Below are 23067 nucleotides of genomic sequence, written 5' to 3' on the forward strand. Positions count from 1 at the left end.
TATGTTAATCCTGTAGAAATGTACTGAAATCTTTTTTTCTCTCACAAAACCAGTGACCTCTGTTAAATTCATCTCATATCAAGACCGCGCTGACGGCAAACATTACTAATAAAAAAAATTTACTTTTCTCTCAATGTGAACAACTTGCCCTGCAAGAGTCCGTTGGCGTTCGTTCTCTCAAAAAGAATCGGTCTTTGTGAAGCTGGACATAAACTGATGCTCGCGTGCGTTGCCACGTGTGGCGGCGAGGTATCATATCCTCTAAATCTCTGCTAATGTTGTCTTTAAGTATCAGACAGCAGGGCTCACTGTCAGATTAAGGTACTTGTCTCTGGGTTACATCACTTCCCCAAACACCTCATTAAAAAGCACTTTCCGTTCTGACTTTGACAAAAATCGCACCTTTATCAGGTTTTTCCATGACAATTTCAACACTTTTGTTTTTTGAAACCATAAAAAAAACTGATATTACCTAAAGGTCACTTTTTGGAGACGGTGTGATTCAAACTCTTGGACGATTACAGAGAAATTATGTTTTCATGTTAATATTCACTCATCTGCAGCACTGATGGAAAACTTATTAAAGATCATTAACTTCATACGACTCCTGCTAAATTCTTTTCAAGGTCATTTAGTTACAATAAAACTGCCTCAATTAGCCGACAGACGACTAAATCTTTCGTTTTGTTTTAGACTGTGGCGTTTGCATGATTTGGGCATACCGAGTAGAAGATTGTGGGAAGAAACGAGGCTGTCTGGAGTATTCCTCTAAGCCGGCTGCAGCTTCGTGTTTACTGTGTGCTCTCGCTGCCGAGACGCTATAAAGAGAATCACAGGGAGCTCAGAGGAAACTTTTTGTGTGCTGTAAAACTTGATCCCTCCCTGTTGCGCATTATGTTTCCGAAATCTGAAACGTGTTCCCCTGACTGCACACTGAGGACGCCTCCTGCAGAAAACCTGCACACCCAGAAGGCTGTTCTGCTTATCAAGCAAAGTAATCATGCAGATCTTTGCTTTTACTGCAGACATGTTCATGTCAGACCTAGATTTTCCTTTCAAATCGCACAGTTAGGTTTAAAAAGGGACAACAAATTGAACCCCCAATGCCCCAAGCCACTTTAAGACTGCTGAAATGGCAAATTGCACCATAAAAATGAAGTCAATCAAGTCCAACAGCCTCTGCAGTCGTGATCCAGCTTCATCAAGGAAACAGTAGGAAGCAACACAAATGGTCTCACAGTCCCCCACAAGTCCAGATCATTCAATAACAACACATCTCAATAGGAACAGAATAGATTCTTGTATATGGGCTGAAAATGAAGTTTCTTCTGACATAATACGTTTTGTTGTTGCGCTGTATTGTTTAACATTAACATGCTGAGCTCGTGGCTGGAGATACAATCAATGGATTTAGTGTGTGAGTGTGTTAAAGTTAACATGTAAAGCTAGTAATAGTTGGTTTTTTTTAACCGAATATTTCAGTAAAAGGTGATGACAGATGGTATGAGAAACGAGCCTCGGTAAAATCAAGACTGTAGGTGTGACAGGTGAAGCCTGTAGAAATGTGATCTATCACCTGTTTACCTCAGTAGATGATATCAGTTGAAATCCCAACACAGAGTTCAGCATTGATCAAAAAATGATGTTAAACAGGCATCATGTGTGGCATGAGAAAAGGAGTTTACAATTTCATGTTTTGCCTTATTTAGATTTTAAAATGCTTTCCTCAGTTTGTTAAACGATCAATAGTGTTCTAGTCTGTTAAACTAATCACCTATCAGTTAGATCAAATGGTTTAAAATGCGCTTTTTGTGTGACGATTAGTTTAGAGTCACTAGTTAACCTCAAATGTAGAAGGAAAGAGAAAAACTCAGAGAAAACCTGATCGCACACAGGGAGAACATGCAATCCTCTCACCTTCAGGCCCAGACTCGAGCTCCGTACGTGACGTGGTCTAAACTTTTAGTCTGATCCGACTCGAATGAGCAGAGGCAGACAAAACTTTTTTTTACAGTGTCCCGTTAAAACGTCTGCGAGTGATTCTGCCTTTAAGTACCGAAGCGAGGCCGCGGGCCGCGGGCGGGCGCTCTCCACTGACCCTCTCTACGAGGCCTCAGTGTGAACGGGCGCCCCCCGCGGTCACGCCCACGCCTCAATGGAAAATCCTGACTTTCAATGCGTGAACCTCTGGGGTAGTAGGTGAGGGGGCGGATTAATTGTCTGTAATCTGATTACACTGTGGCCTCAAAGACCCTCCCCGGGATTGCCCTCTCTCTCTCCGCTACCCGCCGGCCAGGATCTCTGTGCTTCTCCTGACATCTGCAGCCTCGCAGAGCAAAATGTAGATCACACGTTTGAATCTTTCTGTATTTATTTGTAGAATAACCGTTGAAGTCATAACCCATGACCAATGCAGTACATCTTAACATAAAGAAAAGAAATGACCAAATACATTTGAATAAATACAAAACAAAGAATGGGACCACTTTTGACTTTTAGGACATTTTTGTTTTTATTTTTCGATTTTATTTTTCAACATTTTCATGAAGATTTCAACATATTTGCAGCCATAAATTAGGGTCATTTACACAACTATTTAATATCTCTTTATTCAAATCTCCATTTAAACGCTGGTTCAAGTTCTACCTTTCTTTTCATTTTATAGGAAAGTCGCCTTATTTGCACTCACAATCACACAAATACTGATGGGTTTTGTTCTTGTGCTTTGGTAAAGCATTATTTGGAAAACAGGGAAACTACATTTGATGGCTCAGTAGAATAATGCCCCAGGATTGTAGACGTTTTACAGATCTTTTAAAATGCAACTGGATATATTAGTGTGATTAGTATCAGCAAGACTCCTTTCGACATATTGCACAACGTATCAATAAGAAAAACAAAACTTTCTGTTGAATCGTTGTGTTGACGATGATTGATTTCTCATGAGGTCCACTTGTTGTTTAGTTTTTGTAATTGATTTCAAGATGCATGCTTCAGAAATGCCACAGAAATCCCTGATACGTCTGACCGATTGACTTAATAAAAGCTGCAGTTGGTCATTAGTCTTGATCACGGCTCCGATCTCTGACTTGTTCTTTTCTATTTTCTTTCTCCTCTGTCTCTCCAGCAGGTGAAAGCTCTCAGGGGTTTGATGGATGGTTAGAAGCCAGAGTTAAAAGGATTATTCTGGGCTGTCGAGCACAGGAGGTCCTTGGAGCCAAGAGGGATCGCCTGCCTGGCGGTGGCCCAACACCGCTCCCTCGAGACGGGGAAAGAAGCGATCAGGATACATCTGCTGAACCTCCGCTACCTGTTAGCGCAGCATGGAACCAAGAAAGTGTGTGTGATTCAGCAGGGCTGTGTTAAAGGCTAACAGAGAGTTTGCCGGTATTCGGAGTACGACCCCAGGACTTTATGTTGTCTGAGAAGAAATATTGTTTGTTTTTTGGTTGACATGCTCTGCCCCGACTCTTTACAACCAAATGCAAATGAACTCCATTCATGGTGTTGGTCAGAACAACGCTAAAGCCTTTGAGGAGCGTCGATTATCGAGGAAGAAGCTGGACTCCATCCAAACATGGCCAGAGACATCGGTCCTCTGAGCCTCGTGCTTTTGTCTGCAAGGCATCAGCAAATAGTCAGAGCCTCGACGGGCTTCTCCCTCTTCCCTTTGCGCTCTCTGATTTTCTATTACTTCCTGTCATGTGCCGCTGCAGTGGGAAGTTCCCCGGGGATAGAATATGACTATGGAATTAGCCCCAAGTTTGTTTGTACCCCCATCCCCCCCGACGCAGACCCCAGCTGCTTCTCCCCACCCAGTGTGCCCCACGGACCGAGCGGCGGCAGCAGCAGCCACAATAACGACCACCCTGGCAGCAGCCGGCGCGGCGCCATGTCCGACGAGGCCAAAGCCACCATCCTGCACCTGCGCGAGAGCCTGGTGAGGCAGAAGGAAACCATCCTGGACCAGCGCGAGACCATCAGGGAGCTGACCGCCAAGCTCACCTTGTGCGAGGGCTTCGGGGGTCACCACAGCGTGGGCCATCACGACAACCACCACAGCGGTCACCACAACAGCCACCACGACAGCAACCACGACAGCAACCACGACAGCCACCACGACGACCACCACGGAAATCACGGCGGCCACCACGTGACGCCGACGCACCACGGGCCTTCGGGGTCTCACAGCAATGACCACCACTACTCCCACGGCGGCCACAGGCCGGACCCCCACCACAGGAAGGGCTCGTCGCACAGCAAGCACAGCTCCTTCTCCCCGGAGCAGACGGGCAAAACCCTGCAGACGCTGAAGGAGAGGCTGGAGAACCTGCAGGTAGGACCAAGAGAAAACACCACAGCCATTATTCACCCCGCAAAAAGATTTAGGCCCCGTCTGCACCTCAAATTTAGTCTTTTTTGCAAAAGTTTCGCGTTTACACGGCAACTATTTAAATAAATGCCTCTTTATATTTCAAAAAGTTGCATTTTCAATAGCTCCGAGCACAGTACAGCCAAAACACAACAGAAGTTTTCCTTTTTCAACTGAAAGTGTTTTGTTGTTTTTTTTACTTTTGGCCACCCTGAAACTGCTCTGGGCTTCTTGCAGCTGTAATGAATACCAAAGTTGGCCATAAAGACACCGAAGGCTCAATCAGGTTAAATCCACTTCTGCAGTCAGAAAAAGTGACACAAATTTCCTTCAGTGTTTCCTTGGATGGATTTTGTTCTACTATGATGGATTATTTTAAGAAGCTAATGTATTTAAGTGACATTCAAGTATATAATGTGATCTGCTGGAGAACGACATGAAGCAAAAAATTGGATTTCAAGAAATTTTCACAAGTTGATATATTCCAGTGCATTGATGAGACACAGACATGATTATTTATGCAGGTTTTGAGAGAAAGGCTTCAGTTATTCTGTTAGAAAAAACAAGGAGCAGGTGGATTTTCCGCCCAATCGAACCTGTTTGAACTCTGATTGTGGCGAGAGAGGCTGTGAACAGGCGGAAGCCTTTCAAAGGTTTGACTTAATTGGGGTCAAGTCTTGCGTCACTGAGGGTCAGAAGCTCAGCCACTGAATCAGCTGCCGGTGAAGTCTGCAGCCAAGACGAGGGACAGATTGCAGGGGGACGTGGTCTGACCGACCGCACAGCGTGTTGGTGCTCGACGCTGGAGGAGGACATTTTTATCATGAACGACACACGTTCAGGACGTATCTCTCCTGGTGCGTGTCCAGTTTTATTATTAAAACTGCTGAACGTCAGAGGCACCACGTCTCGCACAATCCACCCACCAGTCGCCCACACACACACACGCACACACGCACACACAGCAGTAGCAAAGCTGTTTGGCTGTTTCCTCCGAGCCATGTACGTTCAATGTCCTTGCCGAGTTGTTCCGCCTGCTGATCCTTCTCCTGGATGTCAGTGGCTGAGCTCAAACTGGAAAATGCTTTAAATTGATTAGCTCTAACCTTTTAACTTAAACAACCCTGTAAGTGTGTGTGTGTGTGTGTGTGTGTGTGTGTGTGTGTGTGTGTGTGTGTGTGTGTGTGTGTGTGTGTGTGTGTGTGTGTGTGTGTGTGTGTGTGTGTGTGTGTGTGTGTGTGTGTGTGTGTGTGTGTGTGTGTGTGTGTGTGTGTGTGTGTGTGTGTGTGTGTGTGTGTGTGTGCCACATGATGGGGTGACATGAACAAACTTTCCACGTGAAGACGGAAGCAGAAAATGAAATTGTTTGAATACAATAGACAAGAAGCAAATTTAGATTGTGCAGCAAATGTGATATTTCACTTTAAATCTGTCGTTTGTAGAATAAACAATATTTCATTATGTGTCTCATATAATGTCTCAGTGCTTCTTTAACAGAAAAAGTCTTAAATCGATAGTTCTTGTAACCTCATCCTCACAGGTTTGATGCGGGGGGCGGGTAAATTTGTTGAAAATGTATCGCAGGTTTTTTTCTTATTTAAAAAAAAAGAAAGAAAAGAAAACAGGCCTGAATGCTTCCATCCAAATGAGTAGAAGAAATATAACGAAGGTTAATTGAAATAGGTTGTGACGGTTGCAGGTTGTATACAAAGATTCATGATGGCTTTAAAGTTAATATACAACAAGCACATCAAGAAATACTGATGATTGCCTGAAGATCTCAATGTTGTTTTCAAAATCCTTTTAAAAGAAAATAAAGTCAGTTACATGTGGAAAAGGGATGTTTTTGTTCTCAGCCTCGCATTTAAATCAGCTGTTTATAGTTAATATTGCTACGTCATGTGGTACTGCATGAGAGAAATAGTTAAGTCTCTCTGTGTTGTGCTTTTTCAGATCTCTCAAAGTTCCTGAAAATATAAAAAAATATATATTTGCCACAGAGCAGAAACAGGAATTACTGATTCAAATGGTGAAAATATGTTTCATTAGAAGTGAATCCCCCGTTTCTTCTGTATTTCTATAAATGTCCCCCCTAACTGGAGACGCTCCAGTTTAACCTGAATTTCTACTTAACACCTTTAAAACCGCGCATCGTTTCCTGTAGCTGGAGTGCTGATGTGAGATAGTTTTTTTTTTTTTTTTTACACTTCTTCAGAGGGTCTCTTGCTTTAAGCCAGGCGGGTTGTGTTGAAACACTTTCATGATCCTGGTGTCACAACGCACGGCGAACATCCAGCTGCCCGCCGACCTGTGAAAGCCTGATTATGGGTGCAGGTGGTCTCGGGGCAGAGCTCCGGGAAGGTGTTGCCAGAAATCCCCTCCAATCCCCCGAGGTGCCAAACAAAACAGCATCGCAGCCGAGGATTTATCCTCCGTCACTCCCTCCTGCGACAGGATGACGGTGCCGCCGGCCTCTGGCCACGCACCGAAGGGCGCGAGCCGGCCTCACCTCCAATTAGCTTCATCCTCCCTGACGAGGCTATTAATCGTGGCGTGTGCTGGCAGGGAACAAAGCCGGATTTGCGTATGAGGAAGACGAGGATGAGCGGGGGGGGGGGAGAGGAAGAAGGAGGACATGAAGGGAGTCCTGGAAACTATTCAACAACCCTCATATTACTTCAGTCCTCGGCAAAGTAGCTGAAGGATATTTCAAGTTTTTGTCATTTGTCAGAAGTGAACATAATGACAAATACTTCAGTATATGTCATTTTGTTCACTTCTGACAAATGACAAAAACTTGAAAAAAATTATTGTCAAAAAGGATGAATTCACCACAAAGTGTCTCTAAAAGGTGCTGTAATCGACCAGTTGACCAAATATGGTCATTAGTTTGATAAATGTTCACATGATTCCATCCATGTTGTAAACCCACTTTATCTGTAAGCCCATACCGTTTGTACTCATATATAGTTTTGTGAGAGTGCACATGATGGACACTGGCCTAATAATGGATTTTATTTCAGGAGGATTTATCAAATTAATAAAATGTATTTCATGTGTTACTTTTCTTTCCACAGGCCAGGAACTCGTCCAGCTCTTACTCCAGCTCCCTGCGAGAGCTGCTGCAGAGGAAGATCAACGCTCTGGAGGAGCAGCTGAACAGCTACTACAGAGATCACCATGACGGCAGTCACCATGACGACCATCACAGAGATCACCACGACGACCACCATGACGACCACCACGATGACCACCATGACGACCACCACGATGACCACCACGGCAGCAGCCACCACGACGACCACCATGAGGACAACCATCGTGGCAACAATCACCACGACGACAACCATGGCAACAGCCGCCATGATGACCACCACAGCAGTGGCTACCATAGCAACCACCATGGCAACCACAGGTACAACCATCACAGCGGGTACCACAGTCGCTATCCCGACCGCCACCACGACCACCATTATGACGGGCACCGTGGCAGGAGTCAGGGTTACCACGGCAACCATCACAGCACCTACCACCACGACGACCACAATGACCACCACGGACATCACGATGATCATCGTAATGACCACCATAATGATCACCATGACGACCACGACGACCACCACGGTAGCGACCACCATGACGACCACCACGATCATCACCACGGATATGAACACTACGATGGCCATCACGATGACGGTCACCATGACAACCACCACGGCTACGAGCCCCACTACGACGACCACCATCCACGGAGGGTGCCTTACAACGGCAAAGAGACCGGACACAGCAAGCTGGAGACGGTGCTCAGCCAGCTGCACCACGGTGACCACGGTGACCACGGTACACACACACACACACACACACACACACACACACACACACACACACACACACACACACACACACACACACACACACACACACACACACACACACACACACACACACACACACACACACACACACACACAGGTCCTTCATTACAATGCCACTTCAGTTTTCTTTTGGAATTTGACAAACAAACAAACTGTGTGTCTGGACAGGAAACCACAAGAAGCTGAAAAGCCCGAGCGCCTTCATGCTGGACTTCCCCATGAGGACCAACTACATGTACGCCAGGATGAAGCGCTCTGTGGTCAGCGAGGTCTTCGCCATGACCGTCTGCCTGCGGCTGAAGGCCGGGGCGGGTCCGGGCCTCGGCACGCCGTTCTCCTACGCCGTGCCGGGCCAAGCCAACGAGCTGGTGCTGATGGAGTGGGGCAACAACCCCATGGAGCTGCTGATTAACGACAAGGTAGAAGTTTCACTGTCGGGACGAAGCTGCTGCTTTGGCTTTATTTTGGAGGGCCGGTAAAAACTTCCGAATAGGATTTTCCTCAGATTCAGTTCAACGATTCCCGATGTCTCACTCTGAGCGACGCTAACGAGACCGCGCGCTGATCGTCGACGTGCAAATTATTCAATTACTCTCTGATCCTCCCTAATCTTTAATTCTCTGAAAGGCTGATTCGTTTCCTCCTTAGCGGGAGGAACGCAGATGTTTGTTCTTTTCGCCTTCCTTTCCCCGGCACCGTGTGCAGCCTGCTCAAGAAATCAACAAAGCAATTAATCTGATTATTGTAGCTGATTGGCCTAATTGTCTGCAGGAGCCACAATGGGGGGGGGGGGGGGGGGGGGTTGTTTGTTGTTGTCTCCGAGTGACACACTTGGCAGTCGTCAAACTGATCAATGGCCGCTAAACGCTCCTCACAAGGCAAACGATTTCTAGGCTTTGATTAATTCCTCCGAGTGGCTGAGGATGAATCGAGTGGAGATTCTCATATTATCATAATCTGCTGCTTAGTGAGGAACTCGCATGAGGAACTCGATCCTGAAATGACGAGACGTTCAGCAGTTTGCTCTTCAGTCGTTTACTCCTTTAACACGACGATAAATCCGGTCGGTGCTCCAATTAAAGAAAAGACAACAAACACATGAAAAACAAACCGTCTGCACCCTGCTCCGAGAATACAGAGAAGCTTCTCTTATCAAGCTGCAGCTTTTGTCTCTGAGACATGGCTTTAGCATTTATACTACAGCGCTCATATTGATTTTGCAGCTTGATGTTCATGTTGATGCGTTTCACAGGTTCCCCGGATGAAAGTTGATTAAAAGACGGTGGTTGTGGTCCTCACCCTGTGTGTCTCCCCTCCCGCGCTGCAGGCCGTGACGCTGCCGATCACCCTGACGGACGACAAGTGGCATCACGTGTGCGTGACGTGGGCGACGCGCGACGGCACCTGGGAGGCGTACCAGGACGGCGTGAAGAAAGGCTCGGGGCAGAACCTGTCGGCATGGCACCCCATCAAGCCTGGAGGGATCTTCATCCTGGGTCAAGAGCAGGTATCATAGCAGAGCAGCGCTTCCTCACGTCAGTGTGTGATGTTGATGTCTTTCTGTTTGTCAACACCTTGATGTCTCCTCTCCCGCCTCCCCAGGACACTCTGGGCGGACGCTTCGACGTCACTCAGTCCTTCATGGGCGAGCTGTCGGACCTGCAGTTCTGGTCCCGAGTGCTGACGCCCTCTGAGATCTACAGCCAGGCGACGTGCGGCGGACACCTGGTCGGGGACGTCATGTCCTGGTCGGAGGAGTCGGTGGAGCTCCACGGGGGGCTCAGCGAGCTCCCGTTCGAACCCTGCCACTAAAGACGGACAACAAGACCGTCAGACCGCCACGTCCAATCTACTGTCTGCAGGCCCGTGTCAAATCTGGCGGTGGAAGATCGTCGGGGCTGTAGTGTATTTAATCTCCCCCAGAATCTTTATACTACAGACTCCGAGGGGTTCCGTTGCTTTTCCACGTGTTTAATTTTGCCATTCCTGTCCGATTATTCTGCCTTTCCCACCCACACCCTCGGTCTCGGCTGGACGGCCCTGAAGGCTCCGGAGAGCGTGGTCACGACTGCGGCTGCTCCCAGCTCACATAATAGGATTTCCTTCCCATCAGAACGGGTCTAAAGGTTGCTGGTTTCCATTAACTCGCCCGTTTTGTTCGGTGTGTGTGTGTGTGTGTGTGTGAGCACCGCCGACGTGGCAGCGGGTGACGGAGCGCTCCCAGACGGACACCTGGACGCTGTTAAAGTGGGGTTTGGCAGAGTGTTAGCCCAATGTAATGATGTTGGTTTTGCACAATGAGACGTTTTATATTAGTATTTCATATTGAAAACTTTACTACAGGCTTTTTTTCTTTTTCTTCTTCTTTTCTTTTGGAGAAAGAAAGCGCTTCTGTGGCATTCAGAAAAAAATATAAGAAAGCACAAGCAGCGTTACGTGTTCTGAGCGCCGTTGTGAACTTTTCTCTGTTACGTAAGAGCGACGCGCCTCAATGTCAAGACGCCACACGTTACAGCCGCGCTCATGCTGACGTCTCCTCAGGATTTACCCGTGATCCTGCCTATTTCCGACCGGCTCAAACCGCATGGACACACACACACACACACACACACACACACACACACACGGTCCCAGAACAGAAAGTGTGGAAGACAAACTGTTCGTAGCTGCACTTTTGTATAACAAAAACAGTTTGGGGGGGTTTTTGTACATGTAAATGACATCGTATAAGGTGTTTCTAATCATTTAAAGAGTTTATTCTGGTATTTCTTACATTGTAAATAAGTACATAGCACTTTCTAAACCTTTAAACATTACCCAGTGTTTGTTTGTAAACACATCTTTGCTATGTATTTGCATTTATGACCCCCCCCCCCCCCCCCCCCCCCCATCCTCTCTGAGTGAAACTCAGACGGTTCCTGGTTCAGATGTGTTGATAGTTTTCTTCTTTTTTTTTTTTTTTTAAGTGGGGAAGCTGTTGTTGCCATGGCGATGAAATATCTCTGCATCAGGACCACGATGTTGTCAGACACAGCTGTAAATATCCTGTAATGCCAAGACGAGCAGCACTTTGAAACCTGTTCTCCTCTCGGCGTCGTGGGCCGAGTGCAAGCGAGTATTCGTTACCTCCTCCCATCACACCCGACTGTAGTTTTTCCCGAGCTGAATGTACGACTATCACTTTATGCATCGCTGACAGGGGGGGGGGGGAAACAACCAAAAAAAAAACTTGCTTATAATCGCCTTTTGTGTACATGTTCATGTATCATAGGGTTTTGTTCATGTCTGTTCTTCTCATGTCTTTGGCTGTAAATGTACAAAGAGTCGCAGTGAGTCCGTTCAACAGTCCCTCCCTCGTGTGTAAGCCAAAACTATAAACCGACATGGAAAACTTGAAAGAGTACTATTTAAAAAAAAAAATGCACTATAAACGCTGTCAAATGTTTGTAAATTCTGCAGGATTTTGAATAAAACTACTTAAAATATTTGATGAATTCACGACTGATTTCTTCTGAAAGACGGAGGAGAGTTTCTGTGACCGATGTCACACAAATGACACGTGTAATATATAACCAGTGTTAAGTGGAATTACTCGACCAGTTACTCTCAGTGAATACTTGCACCTCTGTGTGTCCTGTGATGAACTGCTGACGGCTGGGATCGGCCCTGAAGTAGAAGATTTTACACTTTTGCTTGAAAATACTTTGAACAAAACTCCACGAATACTTTTGAATTGATTTTTCATGCATGCAAAGGGCAGAAAGAACCTTATTTTAATGTTTTTACAGCTGGAAAGTTCCATCCCGCTGCAGAACATTGACCCCGACTCGGCATTTGTGCTGCAAAAAGGTCACTTAGAGATGGAAGCGGATGGGTTTTTTTGAGGATATTATGCTTCTTCAACCAAATCTTTTCTCTTTATAGTGTTATCACTGCCCTTTGAGAGTCTGTGTGGACCACTGGGGGGCGCTGTGATCACATTCAAGAGCTGCAGCTCTGCGCACCTGCTGTTTCCTGTCACTTTCTTGATGTATTTATTAACTTCACACATTTTTGTGAAGATTCGACTCATGACATTACACACATGTCACCAGTGGAAACTGCCTCAGCCTTTAAACCTCCTCAGGTAGTGAAGTCAGCGTCCTGCACAGAACTTCATTGATGATATATCCTGTGTCTCTCCGGTTGTAAACATTTGAGACACTCTTCCTGATATATTAGCTGTTAGGACACACGTTTTTGGCGTGCACACACACACACACACACACACACACACACACACACACACACACACACCCGGGCCAGAAGTTAAGAATAGAGTCCAGACCTCTGTGCGATATGGAGACCTTTGCTCGGGGTCATCTGAGGTTTTGTTTTTCACGTCCAACAAAAGTAAAATACACTTTGAACAGTTTGTGTCCTCCATCCTTCACCTGCAAATAGGAAGAAATGGAAATATTTATTGACTTTATAGTGACATTTCCTGCCATATTTCTTCTTTTTTTAGGGGGGAGTAAACAAAGTGTGATCCATGCAGGGAGGCTGGCTGGTGGAGGAGTGAAAGCTCCTGCTGGAGACCACAGGGAGCATATTGGAGGAGGAGGAGGAGGAAAAAGAGGAAGGTCGAAGGGGGACAAACGAGATCTCTTTACCTAAAGCCTCTCACAGCTTGATCCCATGATTCTGGGTCACCTGTCAGCTCACGCTGATGCATGCAATAATAACACACATTGAATTCAGAAAGAATGTATCGCCTGTGCTATGAATATATTAACTATCTTGGTGGGAAAAAAAACCATGAATTCAAAGGCATCAGTCATAGGATTCTAGTTGTTTCTAATGTTTCGCCATCATTGCTCATATTTGGAGATGGAGGAATTCACATTTAACAAGCATAAGTGAAAAGGCAGGTCATGAAAACTATAGAGTGTAAGAGATCAATCTGGAAGTGTCTAAATGATGGCCGAGATGCAAGTGACTCGAGACAAAGATCATTTAAAATGAGCAGATTGGAGAGTCAGCCAAGGTTGGTTTAGCGTGGAGCTAAAAACAACAGAGAGACGGTTTGGTGTTACTTGAAAGGAGGTAGAAGGTCGACAGTGGTGACCCCTTAAGAAGAAAGCTGTTCATTAAAGGGTGTCAACATCATGAATCTGGATCGGGAGTGACTTTATGTTCATTGACGACATTACACAAGATGCATTATGAGTTAGGAATACATAAAAAGCACATTTGTCATGTTTTTCTGAATAAAACTTATCTGAAAAGCCCCAATACTGATCTATTTATTGTATTTATTATTGAGTTTTGAATATTAGATAAAGTTAGAGGTGACAGAGTTGACAGTAAAAATAAGAATTAGTGTCCAGTATTTTCTTAATTAAATATAGTTCACAGTGTGCACCATTGTGTCTTCTCACTGTGTATTCAGAAGCTTTTTAATTGCATGGTGTCCCTTCATATGGAGGAAAGGTGGTTACCATAGTAACTCATGAAAGTCGGAACTTTTTTATTTTTAATCCAGGATGTCGAGCTCAGAGCTGAAAGAAAGAAAAAAAAAAGAAAAGTAAAACAAAACAAAACAGAACAGAACAGAACAAAAAGAGGATGTGTAACAGCTGGAAGCTGTGCCGTCCATTCACCATGTGAGGAAACTGGTTCACCTCCAGCTGAGGAGCAGATTATACACTTTACTGCAAATCCAAGGTTTTATTGTGCAAAATTGTGACTCATTCTATTTCTTCTTTGGTTAATTTAAAGAAAATGTGGTCAGTCACATGTAGAAAGTTGATAAGCAACAATAGCAAGCTTTTTTCTTATTTTTTTTGTCAATTTCCAAGTATTTCAGTAAAGAGCCAAGAAAGGGTCATTTGTAAACATTGTGTGATTACCGTATTACATCTAAATTAATCAAAACCAACTTGCATGTGGCTGATATTTCTTGATTTGTGGGGTTACATTTTTGTTGGCGTCAGCCTGCAGGTGCACCTCCCACCTCCGTCCAGCAGGGGTCTTCAGTCTGCAGGTGCACCTCCCGCCTCCGTCCAGCAGGCGGCTTCAACCTATAGGTGCACCTCCCGACTCCGTCCAGCAGGGGGCTTCAGGATACAGGTGCACCTCTCGCCACCGTCCAGGAAGATGCTTAAGCGTATAGACGCACCTCCCACCTCCGTCCAGCAGGGGGCTTCAGCCTGTGGCTGCACCTCCTTCGTCCATCCAACAAGAGGCTTCAGCATGCAGCTGCACCTCCCACCTGCGTCCAGCAGGGGGCTTCAGCCTGTGGCTGCACCTCCTTCGTCCATCCAACAAGAGGCTTCAGCATGCAGCTGCACCTCCCTCCTCCCTCCAGCAGAGGGTAATGTCGCCTTGTTAAATCAAACCAGTGCTGGCTTAACCTCCATTATTTTCCCATCATCCATTGCGCCTGTAGCCCTTCAGGATCGTAAAGGACGAAGATTCCTGGCAAATCTGACTTTTTCCCCCTTAAAGGTAAAGAAAAAGAAATCTGTGAAAACGCTGCTTTCCGCTTGTTTATTTGAGATTTATTTGCTGATATCATGCTCGCTCGTGTTAAATCTTTGCGTTTGATGTCGTTGTTCACCCTCCGGACACATTCAGTGACATCTGAGGAGACATAACGGTTATTTACTATTTTTAACACAGATTATTAAAGCAAGAAAACCTAAATATACACATAAGTATAACATAGATTTTGCTTTTATCTCATATTAATGTTATTTTTAGGTGAACCAGGCCCCTCGGAAACGATGTATAACGCCTGCTTTATACTACACTGTGCTGTTCATAGTCCCACGTTCCAAACTCCCTTTGAAAAATAGATTTTTTTTACATTTTCCTCTCGTTTTTTTTGAAGATACCTCTTGTAAACTATAATAATCATTCTAATTTACGCAGCGTGTCTACTTAGTGATTCGGCCCTGTTTTGGTTTGTTTTATAAATGTATACTTTCATGTACATTCAGAAATACCTATGAAATATTGCTCATTTTGAAGATGTTCACGGAACTAAGAAAACACTTTATGAAACCTTGATATATTTTCTAAACTATTTGGAAATTATTTTTAAAAAATGGAGGCTTTGATTTGAGGTGCGGCAGCTCTTATTTGTCTCTAACTTTACATGTAAATATATTTTTATTATTATTAGCAGTTTACAAATTATAGCATGCTTATGTCTGCTCTGATCCATTACTACTCTCTCACAACTACGCACGTGCACACAATACAGGCGTCAAGTTACCTTATTAACACAATTTTATTTAATACACACATATATAAAATTCATGTGAACATCTAGATCCCTGATCCTGTTGCTTTCTAATCCGCTCAGTGTCACCGTGTAACTTCATTTCTTGTTTACAATAAAGTGTTTTCGTGTAGGTAGAGAGAGAGTATTGGGAGAGATGCTCACATCCTTTCTTACTCTTTGTAGATCTGCTGCAGCTGAAAGATGTCCGACCAAATCGAGGAGAAGATCAAGAACTACAGGACGGCTCCTTTTGACGCCCGGTTCCCCAACACCAACCAGACCCGCAACTGCTACCAGAACTTCCTGGGTAAGAGAAATCGCCTCTCCTCTCCGTTTATTGCGTGTTCTGTGTGCCTTCTCATCCAACTCCGACGTGGTTCCTCACGTCAGGCCAGCACAGGCCCGTGTCCTCGCTCAACCTTTAACTGAAGCAGGTAAAGATGGTCGCAGGTCACATGTGCCTCGGAGAAAAGCTGCACCGCATTGCTGTAAGGTCACTGAAACCAGATCCAGTCGCTCTCTGAAGGCCTTCAGCTGACATTTATTCTTTTATCTAATCACACAAAAGCATTTCTGATCCTGAGGTGAGAGCCTCCAATCTGTGATGTAATGTTTTCAAACGGTCTTTTCTGTCACACTCTTGGATGCTTTCTTTTTTTCACTCGAATAATCTGAATTATTAAAATAATTATGATGAGATTAGAAATCGGATCAACTTGCCACAGTAAAGATTCCCACATGAAGCAGTTCTGCTTGATTTTTTAATGAAAACAAAGTGCTGCAGCTCGGTGTAACGTTGCATCAGCTGATGATTCCCCGTGGGAGAGCAGTGAAGGTAAAGGTCTACTTCTCTGATCCCGCCTCCTTCAAATCCGCTTTTTAGTTGTAATTCAATCGGGAGAATCTGTGACAGGAGTATTTTACAGGTTCAGAGTGGCCGCGGTTTGTCAGGTCGGGTGTACTTCCGGTCTCGGTCTCCACTGCCAGTGCCACCGAATCAACAGATAACTCGCTTGTACATAACGTTTCACTCATTTAATCAGCGATCAGCCTGTCATCAAGCCGCCGTCGCGCTGAGGCCTGACATGCGTCCAGCCGGGAATCTCTGCTGATTGATGTTGGACAAAAGCAGCAGCTGAGTCCAGATAAACCGATCAGCTGTTTCTTTATTTGGAGGTGTTTTTCTATCGTTTGCACAGCATGACGATGTCGGATGAATCTGACGGCTGTTTTGTTTTTCTTTTTCTTTTCTTCAGACTACCACAGATGTAACAAAGCTCTGTCGGCTAAAGACCAGGACACGGCTCCCTGCGACTGGTACCAGAGGGTCTACAAGAGCCTCTGCCCTCTCAGCTGGGTACGTCAGGCTGCCTTCACACCACAGCAGCTTCTAGCACCAGATCCTTCAAGTCTAGAGATTAAGTTTGTAAAAACACCCAGAATGCAACAGCTACAGGAGACGTCTTCACTGTAATTTGCACCAGAACGTTTCACTAAAATTGGCTTCATGTTGAGATTGAGCGATCAAAAAGGAACTTGAGTTGAAACGAGGAGAGCTCGCCGTTGATTTCGCTCCAGTGTCGGCGTGATTGACAGAATAATTCTGGCTCTTCAATACGTTTGCTTTTGCTGTTTCTACCGTGATTCTGAAAACACAATGACGTCTTCTCAGGGTTTATGTAAATGTATAGATCAGCTAGTAGATTTAAAATCAGTTTTTAGTTTTCTGGTAGGATTGATTACTGAGACAGGTTGTACTCATGCGTACAGAGATGAAAACAAACATTCAGAAAATAACTATGTTATCTACAGTGGCCCAAACAGCTGAAACACTCTGCTTACAAATTTCTCCACATGCAAGATAAATAAAGGGATATCTTATCTTAAGTTCTCCTCTTTTTCTCACTCTGTCCTGCAGGTCCAGAAATGGGACGACCAGCTGGAAGACGGAAGCTTTGCAGGGAAGATCTGAGGGTTCAGACTTGACCTCTTCTTTTCTCCCCCTAACTACATTAATGTGAAACATGCTCATATTTCTGTACAGAAGCAACTGAATAAATTATTTAATGAGACTGTGAACCGTGCTGTGCTTTGTTTTTTTTTACTTTAACCTCTCAAACAACGTCGGAAACGACAAAACAAGACAATGACAGCCTTAAACCATGGCAGTCAACCCGGGGAAATGGAGCTCTAATAATCTTTCAATGTGAAGTTTCTCTTTGCTGTGGTGCAGAGCATACGTGAACAGAACGATTACTGAAAATGACTACAATCAACAACATCAAGTAAATTTTCAATTAAACATTCTGGTGCAAAATACACTTTCATTTCCCCCAAACAACTTCTCTCACTACTGCATTATGTGTTCACCCAACTCACCCTGACAGCTTAGCTTTGAGGCTAATGCTAGGTATGCTAATTGCTATCCTTCATAGCATCACTGATCATCTCAGCTTGGGTCTCGGTGTCGTGTCGCTTCTCTGAAGACGTGTTTATAAATAATGGTTTCTTTGAAATGTTTACAGTGTGCTTGGTGTTTTGGCGGCCGGATTGGAGCCTCTTGTGGGCCGACTTTGGCCCACGGGCCTCATGTTTGACACCTCTGGTTTTATATAGTCGGTCGGTATATTTAACTTTTGGAGAAACTAAACTATGAACTCTCATGATCGGCTACAAGAAGGAAGCATGTATATCATTGTGAAGGCACTTTCTCTCCATGTGAAGGTAGTTCGAGGAAACTACTGAAGGTGGTGAGTCATCCTTTCACACAAACTCTGACGTAGATTTTCACCTGACTTTTTTTTTTTTTCTTTGAGTCACGAGCAAATCACGAGGCAGGGAGCTGCAGTCTGCGTTCATTTGATACCAAGTTTCACTTGCATCCTGTCGATGCTTTTGTTTGTGTACTCCTGTGTTGCCCCAGAAGTTTCTCCATCATCATCATCATCCCTCTACCCGGAGCATCCTCTGAGCCGAGCCGCATCCCGTGACTCGTTGCCCCGGTGACCGGCCGCGTTGCATCAGCATCTGCAGCATCAGCGGCGTCCGTCACCGCGCGCTCCTGTCAAGGTCGCGAGAGAGAGAGAGAGAGAGAGAGAGAGAGGGGCATTATGGGAAGATGAGGAGAGTGGAGCGCACGCTCATCCCAGCACGACCACCCCGCCCCTCCCTGCGCATGCGCCACATTTATACGCCTCCATAATAGGAGGCGCCGCCTCGCCTCGCGGGATGCGGTGATGATGCGGACGAGTCGCGCAGCCCCCTGCACGTAAAAAGAAAATTTAATAAAACAAAGGGGCGTGGCCACGTCACGACATCCGAGCGTCGCCGTTTCCCGTTGGCTGACCGGGGAAACAACGTCCATCCACGGCTACGTGCTGTCCTCCTCGCTGCGCCTCCGGAGACGTTTCATATGAGCGGAGGAGAGTAACGGCCGCAGCCCCGGAGAGCCCATCTTCACCCCGACAGGTGAGTCTCCTTCACGCCCCTGATGGGCAACAATTCTAGGCTTTTTTTTTTTCTTTTTCTCGGCGACATGGAAGGGGTTAAACTCGTCTCCCTGCTCCAGTTTGACCTACAGAAGTAAAAAGCGGGTAGCTTCGTTACATCCTGTACTTTTCCAGCGGGATGTGAGTAGAAACGAGCAGTCGGTGCTTCTGCTTGGTGATGGAGGCGCTCGTGCCCCTCTCGGTACCATGGACAGCGCCTGACGCTCGGGTTCGTTTCTTTTCCTGCAGCTGTCAGCGCCGGCGGGCGGGTCCTGAGCCAGCGTCTCAACCACCACCTGAAGCTCCCCTGCGCCTCTCTCGACATCTTAACCTTCTGCAGCCACATCCGAGACGATGGAAGGACAGGCAAGTGGATTCTTATAATTCCTCTCATTCATTAAATGCTTGAACTCAATCCAAGCTGGTTCTATAAGGAGTCAGGGTCTGAGCGGAGCTGTGTGGGCGTTACGAGGCGTTATGAGGCGTTATGAGGCTGAGTGACTCACCCATCAGCTCATTATTGTGCTCAGTATGGAGCAGAGCTGCTGTATCTTCTGGATTTGTTGGTGAATGCAGGCCGTGGTTTCCCATCACGCCTGCAGGCCTGCACTGGGTCTAAGGGTGTGAGTGAGGACATCATTCTGCAGCTTCTCTGTGAGTCACTTTTGTCCTGTACCTTTAAGTAAAGATCTTCACAACAGAAGACACGACCAAGGACAGACGAATGTGTGTTTATGTTTACGTACTTGCTGCATTGTGTTTCACTGAATCTGAAAAGAAATGAAATGACATCACGTTTAAACATTCAAAACACTTCCTGTGGGCTTTAAGAGCCATTAGATCTCGTGACAGTACGTCTGCCTTTCTCTTTCCAGCTACACGTGTGTGTCTGCACGTACACACAAAAGTAACACACCGACACAGATCCGCTGGGGACTCAATATCCAGGGTAAATAAAAACAACCAGACGGAGGTTGGACGTAACAGACATGGTGTTTGTACTTTTTAATGATGCTTTTATTTAAGTTTAGATAAAATGACGAGATCTTCATCAAAGAAATTAGTTTTTACAGGTTTAGTGCAATTCTTAATTCACCCGATTCAAATGAATAAAGGAAAACTGTTTTTGGCTTGTTTTTCTTATAAAATGTGTGTTATTTGCAATATCTATAACATTCACAATAAATCCTAATTGTTTTGTTTCAAAGTTTCCGAATAGATTTCGTCATTGATGGACGAACAACACAAAAGTTCTAATGTTATATTTGAAAGAAAACCAGATCTTTTAAAATCGGTTTTATATTTACATTAAATACAAAACACGAAAGGAAAATGTTTGTTTTATTATTCAGGAATTCCTAAACACATTTGTCACCAACAGATTTGACAGAGAACTTGTTATACTGTGTGTAAACTGTTTCTAAACTATGTAAAACTTTGACTCTATTCACTGAACTGTTGTCTACATTTCACAACAAAGCATTTGAAAACAATATCAGGTTTTGAAGAGAATAAGAACTGCACTACATTTACACACATTTTTAAATTTAAAAAAAGTTTTTAAAGAAGCTATGTTGAAAGCTTTGCTTCTATATTATGCGACAAAAGTAAATTTCATCAGTTTAATTGTCTTTCCTTCATCATTTGACCCACAAAGTGGGAAAATACTGTGAAATCTGAACATAAATTCACCAAAATGTATTTTTTGCTGTGTCATCGTTCACAAAAGCATCAAAATGACAAATAGTGGGAAGACATCTGACAGCAATGTGCGAATAACATGAGACAATAATGACCACAGTCTCTGACTTCTTATAAACACGGGAGCATCCGTGTGTCTTCTCGTGGATTCAGCGGCTCGAATGTTGAGGTGTCAGCTGACCTGTGAGTGTGTGAAGGGCGAGCCGTCGCACCTCGGTCTCCTCCTGCTGCTTCTCTGAGCGCTGATCAGGCTCAGCGTGTCAACACAGACACGCACACAAACACGCAGCAAGCGGCTGTTCTTGAACGCAACCCTGTCAGCAACTCGATACCACTGGTTGATTGACTCTCGTGCAGATGTAGGTCAGATGTGGCCTGAGCGTGCGAGCCCACGCCCTCATGCACCACCGCGGTGGCTTTGATTCTACGAGCGCCTGTTGCATGTGTGCAGCTCGGCGGCAACGCTTCAGCTACTGTCAATGAAGCTGTCACATCTCGGCTGTTGCCGTGGAGACGGAGGAGGAGGAAGGGAGGGATTTGGAGATTGTCGGTCGAATGGAGGAAAAAAGGAGAGATGGGACATTTGATTTTGTGATTCAAGCGTACAGCCGCTGAACCTGAAACTCCTCATGTTTACACGTGCAGACATCAACAATAACATGACGTTAAAACTGTGTGTCTCTGTCTGTGTGTGTGTGTGAGGACGCCGTGACCAGATGCTGTCCTCATGACTCCCGTCGCCATGGTAACACAGCATCTGCTCAGTGAAAGGCGACTACAGAGATGGGAGTTTGTCCTTTGCTCGCCTCTGGTTTTTCTTGTGAACATGACGTGATGACGTCACGGCTGATGCGTGCAAATTATCATCATGTCGGCTGCAATGGAATGAAAAGAAATCCTGTATTTATGAGATTAGTGTTTATAGGACAAGTTTTGAACTGAAAGAGAATCAAAATTTTCAGGTAAGACATTTGGAGACGGTTTAAATTGTCTAAAAGGTAAAGAAAAGAAGAAGTTCTCAAATAAAGCTGGTAAACAGTGAAGGAAGATTTCAGTGGTTGGATTGAAGGATTTCTTTAAAGGATTTTTTGAGTTTCACAGCAGAAAATGTTCTCGATCTTGTCCGATGATATTTGACCTGATTGATCTCTAACTGAGACATTTTGGGCGTTGTCATGTGACCCAAAGTCTAACTGCTGAGTCACCGTGACTCGGCAAAACAAATCAGACATGGAGACTGACGGTGAGAGGGAGAGAAAAGGAGGGAAGGTGTGTGTGTGTGTGTGTGTGTGTGTGTGTGTGTGTGTGTGTGTGTGTGTGTGTGTGTGTGTGTGTGTGTGTGTGTGTGTGTGTGTGTGTGTGTGTGTGTGTGTGTGTGTGTGTGTGTGTGTGTGTGGTTGAGCTTGGTTTGACTCTCATGTGAAGCTTCAAGCTCTTTTATTCAGTGTCTTTGTTAATTAATATCAAGTGAAGCTGATGATTTCTGACACACGATGAAGAGTCTGTCTTTAAAGTGTGACGGGATTCATCCTCATGAGGATGCAAGTTACATACATTAGGCAAGTTCATGAAAATGAACAACAACTTTTTCAAGTCAAAACGTAAAACTTTGCTGCCTTTTGTGTGTCCTTTTCCACCAAAACAGAGCAAGTTTTTGAAAATGGCTCCCGAAGCGGAATTTTTTGAAAATACTCTCCGTCTCCATGGAAACTGGTGGAAAACTCAACTTTTCTAAAATACTCAGTAGATGGACAATAACAACAATGTACTCGCCATTGTTAATGTAAGAATATTGTTGTGCTGACATTAAAATATACTGTGCCATCTTATGTTATGGAATGGAATAGAATAGAATAGAATAGAATAGTTTATGGTCATTGTATAACTACAACGAAATTAAAAGACAACTCTCATGGTGCATGTTACACCTAGAATAAGACAAAAGATAAATAAAAAACTGTAAATATATATACAAGGGAGCTAATAGAAACTATAGATAAGGTATGTGTAAAAAACTATAAGTATAGCACCCAACAACAAATGGGTATAATAATAAGTTTACGTTTCACTGAAACACTGAGGATACATCTATGCTGAACATATATCCTTAAACACGATGTTGAATTTGTATGTTTTCTATTTTGTTTTATTCATAATCATGATCTAATTTGTGTTTCGTAAACAAATTACTCTTTATGAAATCCTACTTTTAAGTAACTTTGAAATATGACATTTTAGATAAGATAAATATAACATAATTTTTGAAGGAAAAAAAGCACAGATATGATTTAAAGAAGCTTTTTTTCCTTAATTTTACAGAAGTGATGTCTTATTTGCTGGATAATGAGCTGAACACCTTAT

At 44.6% G+C, this 23067-nt stretch overlaps 2 protein-coding genes across 2 annotated transcripts; both read left to right on the forward strand.

Moving 5' to 3' along the window:
• Positions 1–3577: 3577 nt before the first annotated feature.
• LOC308122937 (uncharacterized protein) lies at positions 3578–11726 on the forward strand (the record flags this gene model as incomplete). The annotated part of the gene is made up of 5 exons (XM_080485120.1): positions 3578–4336; positions 7450–8212; positions 8416–8666; positions 9575–9754; positions 9850–11726. The coding sequence occupies 5 exons, from the start codon at positions 3578–3580 to the stop codon at positions 10057–10059; spliced, it is 2163 nt and encodes a 720-aa protein (XP_080341246.1). The 3' UTR covers positions 10060–11726.
• Positions 11727–14661: 2935 nt separating this feature from the next.
• LOC308122753 (cytochrome c oxidase subunit 6B1-like) lies at positions 14662–17596 on the forward strand. The gene is made up of 4 exons (XM_080484812.1): positions 14662–14736; positions 15701–15824; positions 16774–16874; positions 17436–17596. The coding sequence occupies exons 2-4, from the start codon at positions 15719–15721 to the stop codon at positions 17487–17489; spliced, it is 261 nt and encodes an 86-aa protein (XP_080340938.1). The 5' UTR covers positions 14662–14736; positions 15701–15718; the 3' UTR covers positions 17490–17596.
• The last annotated feature ends 5471 nt before the right edge of the window (positions 17597–23067 follow it).

The sequence above is a fragment of the Lipophrys pholis genome, assembly GCF_963383615.2.
Source record: "Lipophrys pholis genome assembly, chromosome: 17".
Taxonomy (NCBI): domain Eukaryota; kingdom Metazoa; phylum Chordata; class Actinopteri; order Blenniiformes; family Blenniidae; genus Lipophrys; species Lipophrys pholis.